This window comes from Ischnura elegans, chromosome 10 (genome assembly GCF_921293095.1).
Source record: "Ischnura elegans chromosome 10, ioIscEleg1.1, whole genome shotgun sequence".
NCBI lineage: Eukaryota > Metazoa > Arthropoda > Insecta > Odonata > Coenagrionidae > Ischnura > Ischnura elegans.
In genome coordinates, this window is record NC_060255.1 from 50,538,140 (window position 1) to 50,559,855 (window position 21,716).

At 35.7% G+C, this 21,716-nt stretch overlaps 1 protein-coding gene and 1 long non-coding RNA gene across 2 annotated transcripts; both read left to right on the forward strand.

Moving 5' to 3' along the window:
* The first annotated feature begins 1,884 nt into the window (after positions 1-1,884).
* On the forward strand, positions 1,885-21,600 carry LOC124167054 (mortality factor 4-like protein 1). Its single transcript, XM_046544833.1, has 9 exons — positions 1,885-2,035; positions 8,440-8,554; positions 11,930-12,025; positions 14,515-14,830; positions 15,871-15,962; positions 16,053-16,155; positions 16,672-16,741; positions 18,467-18,551; positions 19,412-21,600. The coding sequence occupies exons 1-9, from the start codon at positions 2,008-2,010 to the stop codon at positions 19,494-19,496; spliced, it is 990 nt and encodes a 329-aa protein (XP_046400789.1). The 5' UTR covers positions 1,885-2,007; the 3' UTR covers positions 19,497-21,600.
* Positions 2,307-2,717, forward strand: LOC124167055. The gene is made up of 2 exons (XR_006866592.1): positions 2,307-2,363; positions 2,453-2,717. It is a non-coding gene; the product is annotated as an uncharacterized LOC124167055 (long non-coding RNA).
* Positions 21,601-21,716: the final 116 nt, after the last annotated feature.

The window sequence follows — 21,716 nt, forward strand, 5'->3', positions numbered from 1 at the left end:
AATGTCTGTTTGCGTGAATGGTTTTGGTGGACCGGAACGGAACATGTACGAATGCATGAACCAAATTAGAACAGGTTCTATTTTCTGTGCATGCATTCGCACAAGTGGGGTGGTTACACGGTGCATTTTGGCATTCATTCTCACGTTAGGCATTGACCCGTAGGTGTTAATGTACCATGTTAACAGGCCTTTAGGGGAGAAAAATTTTAAGAAAATTATGAGAGTGCTTAGTTTATAAAATTATTTTGCTGAAAAAAGTAATGATTTTTTTTTAAGTGCCATGTCTTATAAAAATATCATTTTTTCAAAAGAAATTTACGCAAAACTTTCATTTTGAAGTAAATTCATTTTTGCTTCTTATAATATATATATAGGTGTGGGGCAGCTGCCCCTGTCCCCCCCCCCCCAACCCCCTGGGTACACCCATGACTAGGTGGGACTCGAACCTTCAACCTTTGGGTTAGGAAGCAAAGGCCTAACTACACAACCACCAAGGCCAATCAAGGGGAATGAGGGGGAAATTGGAGGAGTTTAGGCCCAGAATGGAATGAAGAGCTATGTGCCTCAGTCAGAGTGAAGGAAGAAATTCAGTAGGGACAGTGGCGGTGGCAGGGGTGGGCCCAGGCCCACCCAAATATTTTTCGGCTCACCCTCTGGCCCACCCAAATATTTTTCAGCTCACCCTCTCGCCCAACCAAATAAGACAGACAAATTTCAAAATCAATGTCCAAAGTTAAGCTTTATTTTATAAAATTAAAATAAATTTTATACAGTTATAGGCATATGGAAAACCACTCTGTTAATTTGCTGAACAATTATGCATTGTTCATATTAACTCTGTGGGCATAAAACAAATACACTTGAAGTGAATTTTATGACGTATTATTTATCCACATTAACTCAAGGTTAGGCCCACCAATGTTACTCATGCTAGAGTCATAGCTGAAGAGGGATAAACAAGGAGGTCTATAATAATCGCCCCACCCCATTTAGACTCAAGTTCATTCTAAAAAAATGATTGATTTCCAAGACTCAAAAATTGTGACTGGCAGGTTGGCAGTGAAGATTTCTCAGGTACCACACAGAGTAATATTTTTCATATCTCCTTCCATTATTTCGATGACTGACTCTCCCATTGTCCTCAGAGAATCAGAAATCCAATGTCATTCCATTTGCAAATATGGGTTGCATAAAATTTTCTACAAGTGAGTGCAGTTGCTCTATCAGCATCTCCTGATTGATTACCAGTCTCCTCGAAATTCCAGAAGGTGGTCCCATGTGCATGCTAATTCTCTGATCAAAAAGATGGTTGAGTGTTTTTATAATATCTGTGTGCTCAGCTAAATAAAAACAGTAGCTGCCGCTTTGGTGATGCACACATTTGTGACTATTCGCCTGGTTTTGCCAAGTACTACTTCCAGATGTAGCATGCTAAAAGGGTGTAAAATAGTCCAAACTAGTTTATTAGTACACAAGTCCTATTTGCCATAGGTAAGTACATATATAATATATGCTTAGTTAAGGATTTCGGTCGATGTTTTAATATGTGCTAAATCAATATTTGTAACAACACCACACCTCTAATTCGAAGTAAATGTAGTTTAAAGCGTTATTACTGCTCATATCTATCTGAATATGATGATTTCTGTCGCTATATTTCAAGTACAAGTTTTGGGTCCATCCAAGCACTTTCACAACTAAAAAAATTTTGTGAAAGTCACTGTTCGTCAAGGTAATTTAGTTCCGCTTTGATCGTTAAACGTTGAAAATACAGGTCAGAATAATGTATTTGATTCTTAATTTTCCTCGCATCTCGAAACTAAACAGAAAAATTTCCCCTCGTTTCGCGGGCAAAATCAAACTTCATGTAAGAGAGTACAAGCGCCTCTTTGGTACCGCTTGTGGAACTATCAACGGAGGGGTGAGTGAAGATTGAAGCGGTGAAAGGATCTGAGGAACGCAAAGTGTTTCTTTGGGAAATTAAAGGACCCATTAACCTCCAGAATCATGCCACCAAAGTTCAAGTTTCAGGAAGGTAAACGTGAATTTTAATTAAACTATGTAATTGGTAACTGTTTACTTACGTAGCTTGCTGCTCTCATCTTCGAGCTGGGTTGTTGCCATTTCCCTCGCATATTCCTTGTTTTTGTTGATTTTGCTGTGGCACCTTTCCTCTAGACAGCGAAGCACGTACTCTCGAACTTTTAATTTATGAAATTTAACTTTTATTATGGGAAATGTCCTTACTTGGCCGTTATCTCAATTCAGTTAGCAGCAGAGTTATTGTTTAACTTGGTTTCTAGGTGGTCAAATGGTGTCCATTTTGATGCGAGCGATCAAGGAATGCATATATTTTGTTTAGTGTATGTGGCATTTTCGAGTATATTATTCTTTGTTTACATTTCCCCCTTTATTTATATTACCTCGTTATATTTTTCCGTGATGTTACTAGCTCTAGCTTGAAGGTTACCATCATGCCTGTATTGATCTGAGAATGGGTGGAACACAGAGCGATTCATTATCACCTTGAGGCACAACCACTTGGATTAGATATCTCGGATATGATGGATAACTTCAAAAATCGTTATTAAGTCTGCAAACTTAGCGGAGATAGAACCATTGTATTGGTGATAATCCCGTTAATATCTCTCTCTCTGAAATCGATGATAGCGTTTGTTGTACGCACCCATTATGAATAAACATGATGCTTTATGCAATATGATGAAGTTATTGTGATAATACATGGAAGGTGTCTCTATTTCCTCATCTATCTTGAGCTGCACTCTATTTGCTCTTCATTGTCATGTGCGAGTATTTGCATAAAACGGCATGGTTTGGTTACTGCTTATATTAATTATTGAGCCATTTATTTTCGCTGAAGTATTTTCCTAGATTACAGTTGCCCAAGTGTTACCTAGGAAGATGATGGTTAATGTTATTTGAGCAATAACTATTTTTTGTAAAAGCAAAATATGATTGTCTAACCAGAGTATGAATCTGTGCGCTTAAATTTAATGATCATGAAAATAAAGCTGATACCTATATTCATAGCTTAATGTTCCATTCATTATGGTGCCACTTCTGGTGAAAGTAGTAGTTACCTTAAGTATGGGTTGTGAGCCAGTTGGAAAAATTTCAACCCTAAGTGTAGGGCTAATGGCATATGCTGTGAGAAATAGCTGCTGTAGTCGTGTCATTTTTGTAATTTGTGAAAGGGAAGTAATTAATTTTGGGATGCTTGCCATTGCCAAGTAGTGTTATGATTCCCATTAAAAATTCTTATTGGCAATCCAAACACTTCTAATAATTTTAATGTATAAGGCAACCTACGGGTGTAACCTCTGTAAAAATGATGTAATGATTTATTTATGTAAATTGTTATAAAGGCAATAATGCTCTTCACTTTGTGCTTCACAACTTACAGTCATAAACTTGGCTTGTTATAATGCTATATTTAGGTAACTATTTCTTTCACCAGAAGTTAGACTAAAATGAATGGTGTATTACCCTTAGGGTTTTATCCTTGCATCCTATTTTGGTGGCCTTTGGTTCGATTTCGGGCTGTTATTTTTTCCCAATGATCTCGGATCATTCTGTTTTTTTTCTGACCTTTCTAGTCCTGTTCTGGATTTTTCTAAAGCTTGCTGCAACAATATGAACCATATCTCTTGCCACTCTGGTAAGAGTGAGTAGTACACAAAAATAAAAATCATCCTAAATGGCCCACAAGTTTTCTTAACTTGTGGGCTATCCGTGCCACTTGTCTATGATAGTAAAACAATTTTTAATGTCATATGCAAAAGTATTTGTTTAGAATCGCTTGGTTGTGGACCTAAAATCCTAAAACTTTACCTTGATTGATATCTGATTTAGTGAGTGCATATAATTCATTTGCCAGGTTGTCTACTAACTTGGAAAACTGGGAAAACCTGGAATGGTCGGCGAATATCATTTGTACTAACCATTTGTAGGCTACACATCAGTCCTTCCTTAGAGCAGTATTTGGGTTATATCATGGTGTTCATCTCCTTGTCGTGTTGAGAACCTTTAAGTTAAACATCTTTTGGAGTAGGTAGGAAAGATTTGCTTACCAAGGCATTATTTGTGTACATCAGGATAATGTGATAATGCCTGTGGTGGTTTTTTCATCATTTATACGTGACATGAAGTTTTATAAAATATGTAGACTATTAATTAGGTTTCCATGGCACCAGTGGCACCGACTCCATGGAGCCCCCTCAAAAATTCGCTATGGGGAAAAATGTGTCAGGCTTGTCAATTTTCCCTGGAGTGTCCAGATATCGAGATTCAAGTTATCAAAGTTCTAATGTTGATCATATGACTCTTCTAAAATGCTTAAAAACTTAAAACTCACTACTTATAAAATTTCCTGGGGCAAGATCCCCGGTTTGGGACCCACCAATATTTTTTGTAAGTTGGCATCCGTGTATGCCACGTTTTGCATACTACCCTGTCATACTCAAATTGAGTTACCGTCTTCTAATTGGGATAACTTGCTTGTGTGGATAAGTGTCTATAATTTCAAGATTTTAACGTACAGCATTGAAATTACTTATCAACTATTCCTATGGTTGGTAACCTCTATCCCATTCTATATCACTGATTCACAATCCTAAGATTCGTTTGGCAAAGCTCTTTACTCAATTTGCCTACCAGCTAATATTTTCAGATCCAAATATCTCTTCTCTTTCAAATCCTTCTTTACATGTTCCATATATTTCATTAGCAATAGTATGGTAGTTTCCTTCATCAAAGGAAACGAAAGGCATTGATTGCGATTCATTACCCAACATTAGTATATTCATAATATACAAATTATTTGGTTTTAGAAATCCCAGTTTAGACTGATGTTGATGGTCAATTTTTTTCTCATTTGAAAAAGGCCAGATTGGCGTCCGTGCGATGCCATTCCACGTGATGTCACAGGGACCTAGATGCTATACAAGTATTCAGGAGTTTTGCATTGTCTGAGATTACCAAGGCATGCATGAGGCACAGAGCTCAGGGAAAAATCTCTTAATAATCACCTATTTAAATTGCCTATGGTAGGAAAGTTTCCTTTGTTTAATAGAGTATTAATAATCCTTATTTAAGCCAAGCGCTACTGCTAGCAGGATACTCTACGCTATCGCCATGCTCAGCAGCAAGCAGCCTGCATCGTAGTGGCATTCATAGCCTTGCACCCAGGTGGCCTCACACAGCAGCAGCCAGATTTAACACCGGCTTTTCCCAGCATTTGTACTTAGCCGTCGCATTTTTGCGCTCTTGAAATTTTTCACTTTCCATTTAATCACGAAAAATAGATATTGTCATTTAAAAATCTAAAAGCGTGAAATACGTTCTCCTGGAGTAATAATCTTTTGATTTAGGCAATAAAAAAATAATAGGAAACCACCCTATTATCCAAAAATGCTTGTTTTAACCCTTTGCACTCGGAATTTTTCAGCCCCTATACCAGTAGTCTACTCGGAATTATATTGTTAAAAGCCCCTGAATTTGAGGATGAGAATATCTTATGAAATGAAGTTTTATATTTCTCTAAAATGAAGTGTTTATTAGACAAATTAGGCTTTCAGATATAGTAATAAGCATCAAATATTCATTATTCTCTAAATTTTTCTAAACAGTGATACCTTCTAAAACATTCCCCCACATGAAGCCCTGGGTGGTTTTCACATGTTTCGCAAAAATAAATTGTCTCTCTTCTTCCTCCTCTAACGTTTCTTTCTGAACAAACTACACAGTCCTTGTGTTTTCTTTCAGGATGTGGCATGATGATGTGGAGTTTTCCATTTAACCTTTGTAGAGGGTCTGATGGTTTTGGTCGGCCCCTGGGAGATGTACCACCCATCCTGTAATCTCCAACAAGTTCTTCAACTAACTCCCTAATGAATTTCGCATGCGAAATACACTTTTCACCTTTCATTTTTTTGCACTCTTTGTATAAAATGTACGAATTTACTGCACTAACTTCTAAGCCCCAGAAAAATAGCTTTCGCCACCATTTCAATGTCTTTGTTATGAAACAATAGGTACTTGTATAGTGATCAGCAGTGTCCACGCCACCCATAAATTTGGTGTAGTTCACAACGACTTTCGGCTTGACTACTCTCTGAATTTCAGCACTACCTCGAACCCTCCTTTCCACTACCTCCGTTTCAGAAGTGTCCCAGGTGCTTAGTAATGTTAACCACTCTTTTGTCCTTCCATGAGAGGAGTAATGTTTCCCTGTCTCTATAGGCAACCAACTCTCCTTTTTTCATCCTGGGATTTTTTATTAGGGCTGGGTTGTCTTTCCTGTTGGGCATCAGAGTTCCTGTCAAGTGGCACTTATATTTCAGCAACTCCTTAGCAAGTGTTGCACTTGTGTAGAACCTATCAGTAAATACATGAAATCCCTGAGCTTCAGGAAGAGATTGCTTCAATCTGCCATAAAGTTCTAGTGCAATTTTTGAAGTAAATGGTAGATCAGATCTAGCAAGGGAGTCAGATGTTACAGAACCGAAGTAAGGAACAAAAGAATAGATGTAACCACATCGGGAATCTGCGAGGACATAGATACGAATTCCCCATTTGGTGGGTTTTTTGGGGTTGTACGTAATGAAGCGCACCTTGCCCTTGAAACCCACAACAGACTCATCAATGGCTATCTCGCGCCCTGGACAGAATTTCTCTCTGAACTTCATATCTAAATAATTCAAAAACGAGCTGACCTTCTCTTTTCTGGTTCTTGTATCATTTATCCCCGCTTTTTCATTTTTTAGATGTAGCATCCAAAATATTTGCAAAAACCTTTCCCTGGTGAAGACTGCACGAAAAAATGGTACATGAGAGACAAACTCTAACGACCAATAATCCTGTTTATTTGGTTGATGAATAATGCCCATGTTCAATATAATGCCGAGAAATGCCTTCATTTCCTTAGCGGTGACGTCAGTCCAACTATTCCAAGTTGATCTCTTGGCTAGTATCCTATTGTGAAGTTTACTCTTAGCATAGATATTTGTTTCACAGGCTATGCTTTCCATCAAGGCGTCTGTAAAAAACAACTGAAAAAATTCAATGGGCTTCACACAGTCACCGGGAACCTGTGGACCAACGCACACTTGTCCAGTGGAGAAGGGATACCTTTTCGGAGATTGGTCATTCACACTGACATCAATCCATTTTGGCGTTAGTTTTTCACTTTGAATGTCAACGTCATCGCTTTCGGACTCATCTACACTGTCACTAGAATAAACAATTCTTTGTAGTTTTTTACGTTTTTTATGTGCAACTTGGGTGTCACTTTCACTGTCACTTTTTGTCAGTCCCTGCTGATGAAATCGGCAATTCCTCATTTTTGCAGGTTTACTAGGACCGGCTACAGGTTCAACTTGTGTAGATTTATGACTTTTGGATAATCCACCTTCATCACTAGAACTACTTCCGGATATATCTTCACTTCCAAAGTAAAACTCACTGTCACTGCTTTCACAAAGAATTTCATGAACAAATTTGCTGAACTTTTCCATGGCCAACAGGGCGTTGAGTTCTGGGATAGGAACTACAAACGACTACCTCCGTGAAGGATTCAGTTCCCATTTATAAGGTGTCATAAAGGGAGTGTGTTGAAATAGTAACGAAACAAATGTGAAAAATGTATACAAAATAATCAAGTAATAGAAATGAGTCATTCATGCAGCGAGCGTATCGTATTCGGTGTGCTCTCAGAATAATATGCAGGCAAACAAAAAGTATCTATTTCAGCTCCGCTCGGGGGGGCACGTAATAAAAAAAATCTGATTCAGCAAAGCTCGCCGTCACTCCGAATAGCGATTACCTTTTGCACTTTGTGTCAGTATCACACCTTATGTACACATGTGGCTTGCTCAGAAATACATACTATATGATAGTAAGAGATACGGTACGATTGATATATGAATAAAAAATACAACAAAATAGAAGGAGGCAAACATCCCGATACATGATAATGGTATAAGTAACATTGGAATTATGCACTACAGTAAATATGCTTATTTTTCGGGCTATTTCCGGGCGATTTGAAGGATAAAGAGAACGATCAGCGTGTGTACGAAAATTAGAACCAAGGCCCTCAATGGCCAAGAATCCTCATGGCTGATGGTGTAAAGAAAATATCATATTCTGAAAAATATTACGATTTATACTCTAAACTTACTGCCCAATGAAGGTGTATATTATCAAAAATGTATTAACATTTATATACAAATAAAATGAGAACGTAACAAATTAAAATAATGGAAAATAGCGCGTGTCGAGTGTCACTCGACACGCGAGTTGGTAGTGAGCTAGGCTATGTCGAGTGTCACTCGACACCCGAGTGGAAAAGGTTAAGAGTGGAAAAAAATAATTTTTCATATTCATAAATCATAATTGTTGATTTTTTTATGTCACCAGGGGAGAAGGTTCTCTGCTTTCATGGACCATTGATCTATGAAGCAAAATGCTTGAAATCCCAGGCAAAAGAGAAGCAAGTGAAGTACTTTATCCATTATGCAGGATGGAACAAAAAGTAAGTCAGAGTCTAATTTAGACTAGTTCATTAATTCATATTCTTTCATACCTTAATTGTGCTCCTATCTCACTTATCTACCTTTATAGTTCTCTACTTGCAAATTACACTTAAACAGTATTCTACTTACAATATGAATTAAGGACTCAAATAGTTGTAAAATTATTTTAGGCTCTTTGAGATTATAATGGGAGTAATGATAATAATAACTTATTCAACTCTTACAGTTTACCCCAATTGCAAGCATTTTCATAAAATTTAAGCATCTGTATTACAATAAAAATATAATTGTCCAGTAAATATAATAGTCCTAAATTAAATTAAAATATTAAAAATAAAATGAAAGTAAAAATCATGGTAAATATTCATTAGTTAACACATAAATTAATAGTGATGATGTGGAAAAAAATAATATGTTTGTGACTCAGTAGTTAATGAACCAACAAGAGTTTTTACTTTGTATTTCCATTAACATTAGAGTTAATCATTTTGGCTATGGCATGCTGTCGTTCTAGTGAAAATATCATTTATTTCCTTAAACATTCGCGTGACATATACCTGACTGCACTAACCCAAAGACCTTTAACACTAGAACTACCGATGGAGTCATTTTGACTCCTCGCCATTTTTATTTCTCTGCCCAGACTAAAATATTCCGAAATCCGGCCTGAAATTCCGTGACTTTTATTCATTTTCGACACAAAATAAGGCTGTGCGATTAAAATAATTCTAGAAAATAAAATAGTGCACGTTTTTCAAAATTTACCTTTAACTACCAAAGGGAGTCATTTTGACTCCCTACTGTATTTTGCTTGTCTTTTCACCAAATAGTAATATTTATACAAGTTTTTATCTCTTCTTATGTCAATAATAATTAATATAAATCAATCAAAGGCTTAAATATACAATTATTTTCCTTTTGGCCCATATTTGCGAGACTTTGAAAGCATTTCTTATTTTACGGGTCTGTGTTTGGATCTACAAACTATGTGAATGTCCTGATATTATTTTACCTTGCGATAAAGTGGTGAATATGCAATTCATAGCATTTTCAAATCCTATGTTAGAATCCGTTGTGTCTGTCCCTCCTCCGTTACCCCTTCCTTCTCGCCGCCCACCTTTGCCGCCGCCCGCTAATACTGTGCATTGCGCTGCAGCACTTTTATTTCAGCCTTGACTGCGTGGAAGTTGATTTTCAAATATGAAAAAGTACCTCTGATATACCGATTCCCCAGAAAAATTGATATACTGATGAACCAGGAAAATAAATCAGTAGAATGAAATAAAGTTACTGTCCTAGCACGTTCGGCTCTGACAGCGCTGGCTGCCGGGTGCCGCACAGGAAAACCGTGCGCTGTCCTTTGCATCAGTGAATCCAGTGAACTCTCGAGTGGACTGCAAAACTCCTATGAAGCAAGGATTTCATTTTTCCTGACTGGGAGTATGGCTAGAAGAAGTAGGCGAAAGCGTGAAGAAGTCCTATCTATGTTGCATTCTATACCGGAAGGTGAATCGGAACGCGAAACAAAAGATCATTTCGGCTGTGACGAAGTCGAGGATTTTATTCCTCAAAACGTTTCTAGTGAGTCTGAAGATTCAGACAAAACGCGGGCGAAATATAAGCAGTAATTTACATTTACTTTCCCTTTCATGGGTTTTTACAAAAAAAGGTATTATATACGATTATTTATCGATTCGTTTATACTGACTCACATAAAGCGATGTACAATTGTGGAACCACGCAGGCAAAATTACGAAGATTTTACACTTTCCGATGTGGAGCTAGTTGCATGTATAGCCATATTTTATGCCCGAGGAATATCAGGTACAAATGATTACTCTATTAAGAGTATTTGGTCAAACGACTGGGGAATACCATTTTCTACAACGAACGACTAGGTTTGATAACATTTTGCAATGTCTAAGAGTTGATGAGAAATCTAATTGATTCCAGCGGCTCAAAACTGTCAAGTTTGCCCTCTTTTCAATAGTGTACGATAGATTCATAGAGAATTACATTGCTTGTTACAAACCTGGTCCGTACATTATAGTTGATGAACAACTTTTTCCCAGTGTAATTAGGTATATTTCACTCTGTACATTCCTTCTAATCCGGACAAATACGGCCATGAATATTGGCTACCTGTTGACAAGGAGAGCAAATATCTTGCAAATGCCTTCCCTTATGTTGGAAAAGGTAATTCACTTCATGCAGATTGCCGTTTAGCAGTACTGAAACTAATGCAACCATTTCTGAAAAAGGGCGAAATGTTACTGTATATAATTACTTTACCTCAGTCAAACTCGCTGAACAGCAAAAAATCCAGGGTACTAGCATTGTGGGAAAGGTAAATAAAAGAGAATAGAAGAACCAAAAGAGATGAAATCACAAATATACCACAAGAACGTCTACTCAGTGATAGCCTATCTACTCGTTGGAAAATACTCCCGACTTAGCAGGTATTCATGGATAGTGTACAATGAGACTACCTAAAACATTTCGCGCAAGACTTTTTAGAAAAAGCTCGTTACAGAGTTGGCTGATCCTCATGTTAGATGTAGATAAAAGCGTTGCGTGTCCAATGCCGCAGATTCTTCTGACGGGTTTCTGCAAAAAAATTATTTCCAGGCAAAACCAAAGTGCAAAAATAATCTATCAGTTGGGAATTGTAAGACCTGCCAAAAGTCTTTGTGTGGGCAATGAAAATGAACGACAATGCTTGAACTCTAAAGCACCTTAGACAAATGCATGGCGTATCAACTGCATTTTTTTGCTTTAGTTAATTATCTTCCCAACTACCATGTAGCCTAAGTAATATTTTTGATCATTCAAACAATATGATAAAATGTGTTGAAAAGTCTACGTTTGCTGTTTTATCCAATTCCTCCATTATAATTCTATTAAAACAACATAACATGTAAGAAAAAAGAATTTCAAAGCAACACTGTCGAATTTCGCTTTTAAAAAAAATATATTTTTTTGTTAAAACGACGTCTGAAATATTGCTATTATTAACAAAAATGATAAACTAATGCAATCTATCAATAAAAACAGACATAAACAGCAAAAATAAACAATTATAAGGTAGGAGTCAAAATGACTCCATTCGGTAGTTCTAGGGGGGGTGTCAAGTCCGGTATTCCTAGTGTTAAAGTACATAAAAAGTCACAAAAAGCCAAATTCATTATAAGAAATTGGTGAAAAGAGTGAAGGAAGGGATTTCACTGGCTCACTCCGTCGTTTCTAGTGTTAAGGCATCAGTATTCTACATACTTACTCTATTCTCATCTTCTCCATTGAAAAAGTATGTTCACACTTATTTGTATTTCTCCATTTTTTTAATTATTAATTCATTACTTTAAAACAATTTTCAGCTGGGACGAGTGGGTACCTGAGAGCAGAGTTCTGAAATACAATGAAGCTAATGTTCAGAAGCAAAAAGAATTGCAGAAGGCCCATGAAGCACAGATGTAAGTTCATATTTCTTTTCAAGTACATATATGTCACCCCTATCATCCTTCTTCTGGGTTAGTTAAGATGAAAGACAGCAATATTTTTACAGGATTTATTCAAACACGTCACGTTTCATTGTTAAAACAATATTATCAAGTGCATCATATGCCTCTTAACACATAATTATTTTGAGTTAGCAATGAAATGCACGAGTTCCAATAAATCCAGTGGAAATGTTACAATTATTTATTTAACTAATGTTAAGAACTTCCACCACATTGTGGCACGTATCATTTAAAGCCTGTATTACATGTCTGAAAAATTTATTCATAATGTAAAATAAATTGCGTGTACTTCGATTGAATTAAAACTATTTCATTGTATTGTTGATAGATTTAAATCATTAAGAACTAAAATAAGAAAATAATATTATAAATTAAAAAATTTAAAAAACAATGTTTTTCTCGCCAACTAAAAAGAAGAAAATAAATTTCTCTGTCCATGTCTGAGTTTCTATATGAATTGTTACTCATTTAGTGACATACTTTATGACAATCATTACGACCAAAACGAAAAATGTTGGGTGCATGTAACATTACATTTAGTATTTGCAATTGGTGATATTAATCATAAAAATTCTTACTAAACTGCAAATTGATTTACCAACCATATTCGTATCTAAAATCAACACATCCACATAGTTGAAGGCTTTACTGATCTTTGATAACTAAAACATAATCAAAAACGCTCAGACATTAAATCTTCAAACATTGCATGTCTGGCAATAACACATTCATGCATAGTTGCTGAATTCTTAAACATAACTGATGATTTCTTGAATATTAAGATTAATCAATCAACTCATTAGGTGCTAATTTATAATACGTTTAGATGTTAAGTACTGAGTATTACGTTCTCATTCAATATAAACTGAATTTTAAATAACCATAATAATAGTGAATAGTATCAGCGGCGTAACTATGAATATGCTTTGGGGAGGGGGGGGGACAAGGGCTTTGGGGAGGGAATGTGGGGATTTGGGGGGGGATGAGGAGGGTTAGTAGGTGCAACCCCCTTCAGATGAAATCAAGGATCAGGTCTATCCGGATGTGAAAAAAAATCCTTTATCAATCCATCCCTAACAGAATCATTTTTAAATTTTAAGGTCCGATGTCATTCACTGTTCTTATTTTCAGCATTTAAGTTGGAACTTGTCTGTCAAGGTATTCTTTTCATGGCTTAATCGTTAAATGGACATGGTGCAATACAGAGATGGGGTGGGTGTAAAATTTTTCAACTATTCACAAAGGTTAATGATGATGGTAAATGATAATTCAAAATTGAGTAAAAGAATGTCATAGATTTATCAGATTAGTGGTCACTGTGGCAAGAGAAATGAGTGCCTGTTTGAATTTTTAATGCTTGCCTCCGATAATGTTTTTTAATTGTGGAATTTAGAGAAGTTTTAGTGAATCATATAATGACTGGAATAACTCATTACTAAGCCTTCCCAAGAATTTATGTGAATTATTCATTCCTGATTATTAAAAAATCTTTCTATATGAAAGTTAAAAATGAGTTACTTAAAAGGCATATGTATATGCACTTCAAAATACTATTCTGCCAGCACTAAATTTATGAAAGCACTTTGTTTGATATCTTTCCCATGCTTTCCACAGTAACTGACAAGTATATTGGAAACCATTGTTGGCGATTTGTTATCATATGTTTCCTGTTACATGTTGATTTTTTCTCTGTGATAACATTGACATATTCTAGGTTTAATTTACTTGTTGAATATGATTTTTTTGTTGCTGATCATTTAGAAGTTTTCTTTAATGAGCAATGTTGTATTGTCCATCAGTGTGTATGAATTTGTGTGTGCTAATCATGAGTGATGTTATGTAGCAGCTGAGCCTTGGAATTTCACCCAATGCCTAGGTAATTGATTTAGCATTCATTCTAACTGATTCTATCACTTTAAAATTTTTCTACAATGCCTCTGCTTTATTTTAATATCGTTAGAAAAAGGTCTGAGAACAGTTATTAAAGGTAGGCTTCTTTCTTCCTTAGCCATATTTTTTATTACTGTTTAAAATAATAATTTTTCAAGAACATTGATTTGAAGAATTTCTCTTTTTTTCTTTGAAAAGTTTTTTTAATTTTAGTTGTACTCCATTGAGAACTAATGGGAATATTGTTTCAGTCTTTAATACTTACAAGATTTCATGATTGGCTTTATAACTTATTCACTTGATTTTGTGTGGTCATGACTATGTATAAATATTTAGGTTTGTGATATTATATTCTCCATGTATAAGTATGACTGTCCTTAGATTACAAATATTTTCACTCAGCAGCGTTTTTATCTAATTTTCGTAGGCCAATTTTATCCTAAACATTCTGTTAGACCAATGACCTCATGTCATCGATGGTATTGACAGTGATGAGATGCTCAATTGTAGCATGTTGAAGGCTCTTTGACGATCTCAATTTCTTTTTCTAGGAAAAATAAGAAATCTACAAAAACAACTCTATCAAAAAGAAAGTCTGAAACTCCAGCGAAAGATCCAGACAGCAGAGCATCAACACCATCAGTAGAAAAGGCTAAAGTTAAAACACCTGGTCCTCCTCTAACCTCAACGCCATCATCCTCACAAGACTCATCATCGGATGTTCCCCGAAAGAAGAGGGGTAGATTGGATCCCACTGTGGAAACTGAAGAGCAGTTTTTGACAAAGGTGGAAGTGAAAGTCAAAATACCCGATGAGTTAAAGCCGTGGCTAGTTGATGATTGGGATTTAATATCTCGCCAAAGAAAGGTTTGTGTTAAAGAAATAATTCAATCAAATATTCACTTTTTTGTGATACCATTTGTAGAAGTCATGCGTAGGTTGCCTTAATCGATTGAATCTCATTTTATCTACTGTGTAACATTATTTTATTTAACACAGTGTTAGATAAGCTAAGGAATACTGGTTCTACTTCCCCCAAGTATTTTGTAAAAGAAAATCAAGTAAGCCTGTTGATTACGTGATACCAGACATACTTTAAGTGTTGTCAGTGATTATTTATGCTATGGTGAGCTCCTAAGATTATGAATATGGTTATAAATTATTTTTATGACATATCCATGAGTTAAAAGATCCTATTAATGGGATTCATTGATACGTGGAGCCTTTAACTAGCAATGGTAGGTGTTATGCATAGTAACTTTCGCTGAGAGCACGAATAAGTGAATGTTCAAGGCAGTATAAATATTCGAAGGTTATTGATTTTCGAAGTCATACACTGAACAAATTGTCTCATTATTTTGCCCTGGACTTATTATTACTTATAAAAATTACTTATATTTTCAGTGTATTTTAGTGACTACAGCAGACAGCTTTAGCATGCTTGTGGCACTAACATTGTCTCAAAATTATCCATGATTGCAAAAGTAGGCTTGTAGGTATTTTTGTAAAGTAAATTACTATTTTCTTTTTCATCATGTTAACTATTGAAAAGTAGAACTGTAAAGGGCATTGTTTTGATTGAATACTTGTTTTATTCACATTCAGAGTCTGACTGTCAGTTCAGAGTATACATTTTGTTTTATCTCTGTAAATCTTTGTTCTTAACTTTGTCTTAGGTTAATGTATTGAAGAAATAATCTACAATTTTCCTCCATTTATTACTGAATTGCTTTTATTTTTTGTGAAAAGTATGCTTGCAATTAAATAACCCGTACATTCTATTATCTGAAAGCCAATTACATCTGGTATTTCCTATTTGTTCTACCTATTAGAAAATCAGGTTTCATTTGCATACTTAGAGGCTTCGAATTTAGTTTTGTCACTTAGCTCTTTGCATTTGTTTACAGCTTTTTAACCTTCCTGCCAAAGTTACTGTGGATGAAATTTTAGAAAACTATGTGAAGCATAAGACATCTAGCAAGACGAATACTCCCAACAAGTAAGTTCATTTTGGAGGTTGGCATTTTATTTTGGAAAGTATAGGTGATTAATCAATGAGTTTTAAATTAACTGTTCCAATTCTTTTCAGGGAAAGTGCAGTATTGGAAGTAACTAATGGTATTAAGGAGTATTTTAATGTTATGCTAGGAACGCAATTGCTTTACAAATTTGAAAGGCCACAGTATGCTGAAGTAAGTATTTCAACTTCCTTGAAATTTTTTCTCTATTTATTTTTAATGAAATCAATAGTATTCATATTCATTTTAAAATTGAATGCGTTGAACATTGTGAACACCTTATAAAAAAGTTGTCTGCAGTATGAATGTCTCCTGTTTTAATCATTTGTTTTAAAATCTGTAAGATTTCTTTTCCAAGATAAAGTACTTAGAAGTCATAGATTTAATTTTCAGAGCTCTTGGCACAATGTTTTTGGAGCATGATTCAAATCCCAGTCTTTCAATGAATTTTTATCATACTGTCCCAGATTTGTGTTAACACCATTTAATGGTGTATTTTAATTTACTGTGTGTCAGTAATAGAGTTTTTTTGTGCCTAATGATAAATTTGTGGTTAGTTGAATGATTGTGATTGCTATCAACCATGTCATTTTATACTGCAAATCTTTTATCTTTATCTATTTAAAATGTTGTTCTACATATTCATAACTGTAATTGTTTTGTTTTATTTTGTTCCCATTCTTTTTACAGATATTCCAATCACACCCTGACACCCCAATGAGTAAAATATATGGTGCAATACATCTGTTGAGGCTTTTTGGTGAGTATTCAGTGGTTTTTTATTGCTGGAAGGCATGCTTGGAACTAATTTTTCTCATCAATTGAGCTCAATTGTATTTGGAACTTAGAAACTAATGTTTTTGATTACCGTATTTGCACGAATCTAAGACGAACACGATTCTAAGACGACCCCCCCCTTTTTTGGAACTCCACTATGGGGAAAAAATGTTTCTACGGGAAAACGATCAATGCGGGAAAGTTTGGCTAGGTTGCCTATGTACCAGGAAACGCAGGATTTTTTGCGCGTAATTATTATTAGATATCAGCGCGTAATGACAGGAATAGTGGTACTTTATCGAGACACTTAGGTCTTATTGTTGATTCGACTAATAGTTTCTTCGGAGGGGCTATGGTCCGAAGATGAATAAAATTAAACTAGTGAAAATGAAACCTGACTTTATTAAACCCACACGGAAAACACTAGGTGGTATGAAGGCAAGCCACCCTGGAAAGTAGGTAACCACTCGTACGAGCTATGCTATCGCGTTCTGCGTACGCAGAGCATACTGCAAAGGGTGAAGCATGACCATATGACTGCGCCATGAAATTTTTTGTGCCAAAGATAAGGCAACTTACCCATTCTTCTCTAATTAGCGTAGCGCCAGATGGGCGGATGAATTCGGATTGTTAGTAGGGAGGAACGAAATATCCTGAGAAGATATCCCTTCGTCGGTAACTCTGACAAGTGAGACTTATGGTATAACTCGTAAATTGATAAATGATAATAACCTGATATCCTGTTTTCGGAAAAAAATGCCACATTAACTGCCGAAAAGCTCAGCTACGAGAATATTGAGTTTCGCCAAAAATCACCATCGTATTTTTCCAACTAGTTCCTTGCTTAAAAATGCTTAAATAACGTTAGAAATACTTCGTGCATGGAACTTTATTTGGGACCAGAAACGGCGAACGATGAATGCAGGAAAATGATCAATACGGGTACGATAGATCGGGGTTCCACTGAATAACTTTTCTTTTGAAAGCGGCAGTGTAATTACTTCTTTTTCCACCATCTTAATACTCTGAAAGGAACGGAATCACAACTGAATCGATCTCTCTAATCAGAGGCAAATCATGTTGCCTTCTTACCGTTGCTCTGAGAAAAATGCAACGACTTTGTAGCAGTTTATTCCACGACGCCATTGAGGCTTTAGCGTTACAATTTAGGTAAATTGTAACCAATCACACGAACATTTTGTGATTTGATTGAGCTTTAACTTGAATGGAGCCGAACCCAGGGTAAAGCAGGCAATCTCGCGGACACGGCAGAAGTGCACCCGGCGACTGATTGGCACGCGCCGAATCTTTGCCTGCTGCCCAAAAATGGAATTTTTTTACTTGAACGCAAAATTAAATAGGCTAAATTACTGTTAAGCTATTTTTGACGTTGATTTTCCGTTGTATAGCTATCAGGTGGCAAACTCAGGTGTCCATAATTTTTCCGATGGAAATTATGCAACCCGATTGACGTCGAGTATTTTGCATCCGATTGTAAGACGAACCCTCTTTTCTGCAGGAGTTACGAGGAAAAAAAACCTCGTCTTAGATTTGTGCAAATACGGTAATTGTTTAGCCATTCCCAGCCCAGTAATTGTTCTCATTTTTGGATTTTCAGTGGTGCAATAAGTTAATATTATTTATTCTTGCGTATTTATTTGATGACCCAGTAGAAATCAGTCTCTAATTGTTGATGTTATTCTTACAGTGAAACTTGGGAGTATGTTGGCATACACACCTTTGGATGAAAAAAGCATCCAGTTATTGCTAATGCACATTCAAGACTTCCTAAGGTGAGCTTGGCAATATTCATTGTTTATCTGCCTGATTTGATTTGTTTGCCTTTCTGCCCCACAAGGATACATGGTTTAAGTCTTACTATGCCTTCATTTTATTCCAAAATACTGTCAATAGTCACCTGTGTCATAAAAACATGGCGTGAAAGGCTACAGTTATGTAAATTGAAAGCAAATCTTATTTAGGCTTATGCAGCTCATGCTGAATTCACATCATATCTGAGGAAAACACATTTCCATGTCTATGCGAGGGGGTAGTTGATTTTCCAGTTGGTATTATTCCTATTTTTATAATTTTGAATGCCTCTCTAATAAATATGGGAATTTAGCATTTTTCATGGGCTAGGCAAATTGAAAGGGGAGTAACTTCAACCAGGGAGACTGCAACCCTCTAACAAATGCATGGAAACATGTTTTGCACAAGAAATACATGAATTCAGAGTACTGATCATGGAGAGACTGGATGGTATATAAAGGATGGTGTATGAGGTGGCTGAAAATTCAGCATCCTCACTTCACTGACCTGAAGAAGCCTACTGACAGTATTGACACTTTGGCAAAATGTTGTCTTACAAATGGATGCCATGGAGTACATTTGTTAATTCTGGAAGAAATAATGCTTCACATTCATAGTGGCCTTACGTATCATGTCTTTTGCAGACAACATCATCATCATCATTGGTCACTAATCCTAGGATTGGTTTTATGCAGCCTTCAACTCATTTCTCTTATCAGCTGTTTGTTTCATATCTATGTATTTGTCTCTTTCTCATTCTTCAATGCATGCTTTATTTAAATTGTGTTAGAATTAAAAAAATTAGGTGAGACAATGATGTCAATTTCTTTCCATATTTCAGGTATTTGCACAAAAATTCATCGACACTCTTCAGCCTTCAAGATTATGGTCCAGCTTCCCCAGAGTATCACAGAAAAGCCATGTGAGACTTGCTGGAGGAGGAGGAGGACTGGAACCAAGTTTGATAAAGGAAACAGAAGTTCCTCACTCAAGTTTAAGGCACTTAGATCTTGTAACTCTGGCAAGATAAAGGTGAAATTATAACTGAAAGCCACTACATATTTGTTTGAATCTTTCATTCTTGCCAAAGTGTATAAAACACCAGCCGCCAAATACACTTGAGGTGTCATGTACCAGCCCCCATCCTTTACCTCCACTCGATAAAGATATTTGTGAAAATATCTCAAAACTTAAAAACATTTCCCAATTCTGGAAAGAAGTCATGTGTTGACTTGTTGAAAGGTGTGTCATGGACTGTGATTTTGTATATAGTGGTGAATTACGTGCAGGAAACTGGGACAAATTGGTATACCTTAGGTATTCACATTTTCCTGCAGCTCAACTTGTGAGGATATTAAAATGAATCTTTAATTTCCGAGTCCTTTGAGAGAGTAATTTATTGAGACATGTTTCCATTTGTTAAAATGTGTGATGTTTTATGGAAATTTAATATGCAATGATTTTCAAAATTATTAGTATTCTTTTTAGCTGAGGATGTTTAAAATGCTGTAAAACACCTTATTTTATTACATGGATGAAGTTATTCTTAGTGGAAATAAATCTCATGTTAGATTAAAATTTCACGGGTAAAATGAGGACGAATTGTTTGTGTGTAAATTTGTTTATGAAATTTGAGATGTCCTCCCAGTGGTAATGACTTGATGGCCACCTAATGTATGTAAAAAAAGTAATTAAAATGGTAGTGTACCATGGCAAAATGGGGAGAGTGAAATTTTGAAGCATGTGGAAATTTTTAAAATGGTGCATGATAATCAGTGTAAATGATTGTGGCTCTCATTTTATGTTTTGTGTTAGTTGTGGTTGTGCCTGTACTTCTGCCTGTATGGCTGTATTTTTGGTGTTGTATTCATGTTTAGGAAATTGTGTTACGTGAAGAAGCAAGAGGAAAGAATTTTTCATGTGAAGTGAAACATTGTTTTACGTACTTGAATACAATGGAAATGAGTTGTGCTTGAATTTTTCATGTGAATGGTGATAAAAAAAAAAGTTTCTAAGTGTATGAATGCCAATCAACTAGGATCTAGTCTGCAATCAGCTATTGTGAAAATTTCGTAAAGTGGCCCTTAATATTTCATTTGTTATTTTCTAGTTCCTCCTTTTTAAGATATGAAACCAGTGCTGAGTTTTTTCCTTGGTGTTTGGGTATTGACTACAAATAATTTGCAGTTTTTAAGTTTTGAAAGATATTTCAGCTCTCACTGATTGTAAAATAACAGATTTCAGTGTATTATTATTAGAAAGATTGAAGGTTACTTTTAAGTATTTTGATTTTAAACAGCTTTGAGGTGAATTTTCATGGACTGAAGGTTTGATAATGAGATCTGGATAGATTATTTTTCTCCTCAGAAGTAACAGCAATGTAGATAATTGGCGTGTAAAGGGGAGGTTTGTTGAAGGCGATATTTTAAATTTTTTATATTTTTCGTATTGAATACAATTTAGGGGAAGTGTCATTTTGAAGCTGAAATCAGATTGCTGCCGAATTAGTTGGTAGGGAAATGTGTACTCAATACTTGGTAAACAAAAGTCTCTAATCACCTTAAATATCTATTTATACCAATCTGAGTTCAGTAAAGCAGATAGCCGAGAGGGTCAGAAAATCGTTGAGGATACCTTTCGTGTTGAAAATACTCAATAGTGATCATCCAGCCATTCAATGAGAATATTGGTTGATATTTCTCCATTTTCTTTCAAACAATTGAGTTCAACTGCTCTGAGTCACCTCGCATCTATGTTACTTAGTGCAACAATGGGAAGAATTGTGTATAAAGGCCAAGAAACTGATTTTGTATTACATATGCAGAAAGCTGAAGCCTGAAACTATTGTGCATAAGTGAAATTCAAATATCTTTTCTTGTATTCTCTGTTCTGATAGTTGAAGGGTTTGAGCAGTTGACTGAAAGTGCATTATTTTGCACCACTTCTAAATGCATAGAAACCTTGTGGATAGTCTTTTAAGCATCAATAAATGGTGGACAGCTGACCCTTACTTGGCAATCCTTAATTTTATTTGTGCTCTTTTATTCATTCCTGTTATTTTGCAATACAATGGCAATCCAATTGCCTGTTTTGGAATTTAAATTTTAACTAAAATTTGAGGGTGGAGCCAGATGTGAGTGTTTGGG

Coding starts and splice junctions, on each gene's coding strand:
- LOC124167054 (XM_046544833.1), top strand. CDS start 2,008: ATGCCACCAAAGTTCAAGTTTCAGGAAG. Junction 16,156..16,671: donor AAAGGCCACAGTATGCTGAA/GTAAGTATTTCA, acceptor TTCTTTTTACAG/ATATTCCAATCACACCCTGA. Junction 18,552..19,411: donor CACATTCAAGACTTCCTAAG/GTGAGCTTGGCA, acceptor TCCATATTTCAG/GTATTTGCACAAAAATTCAT.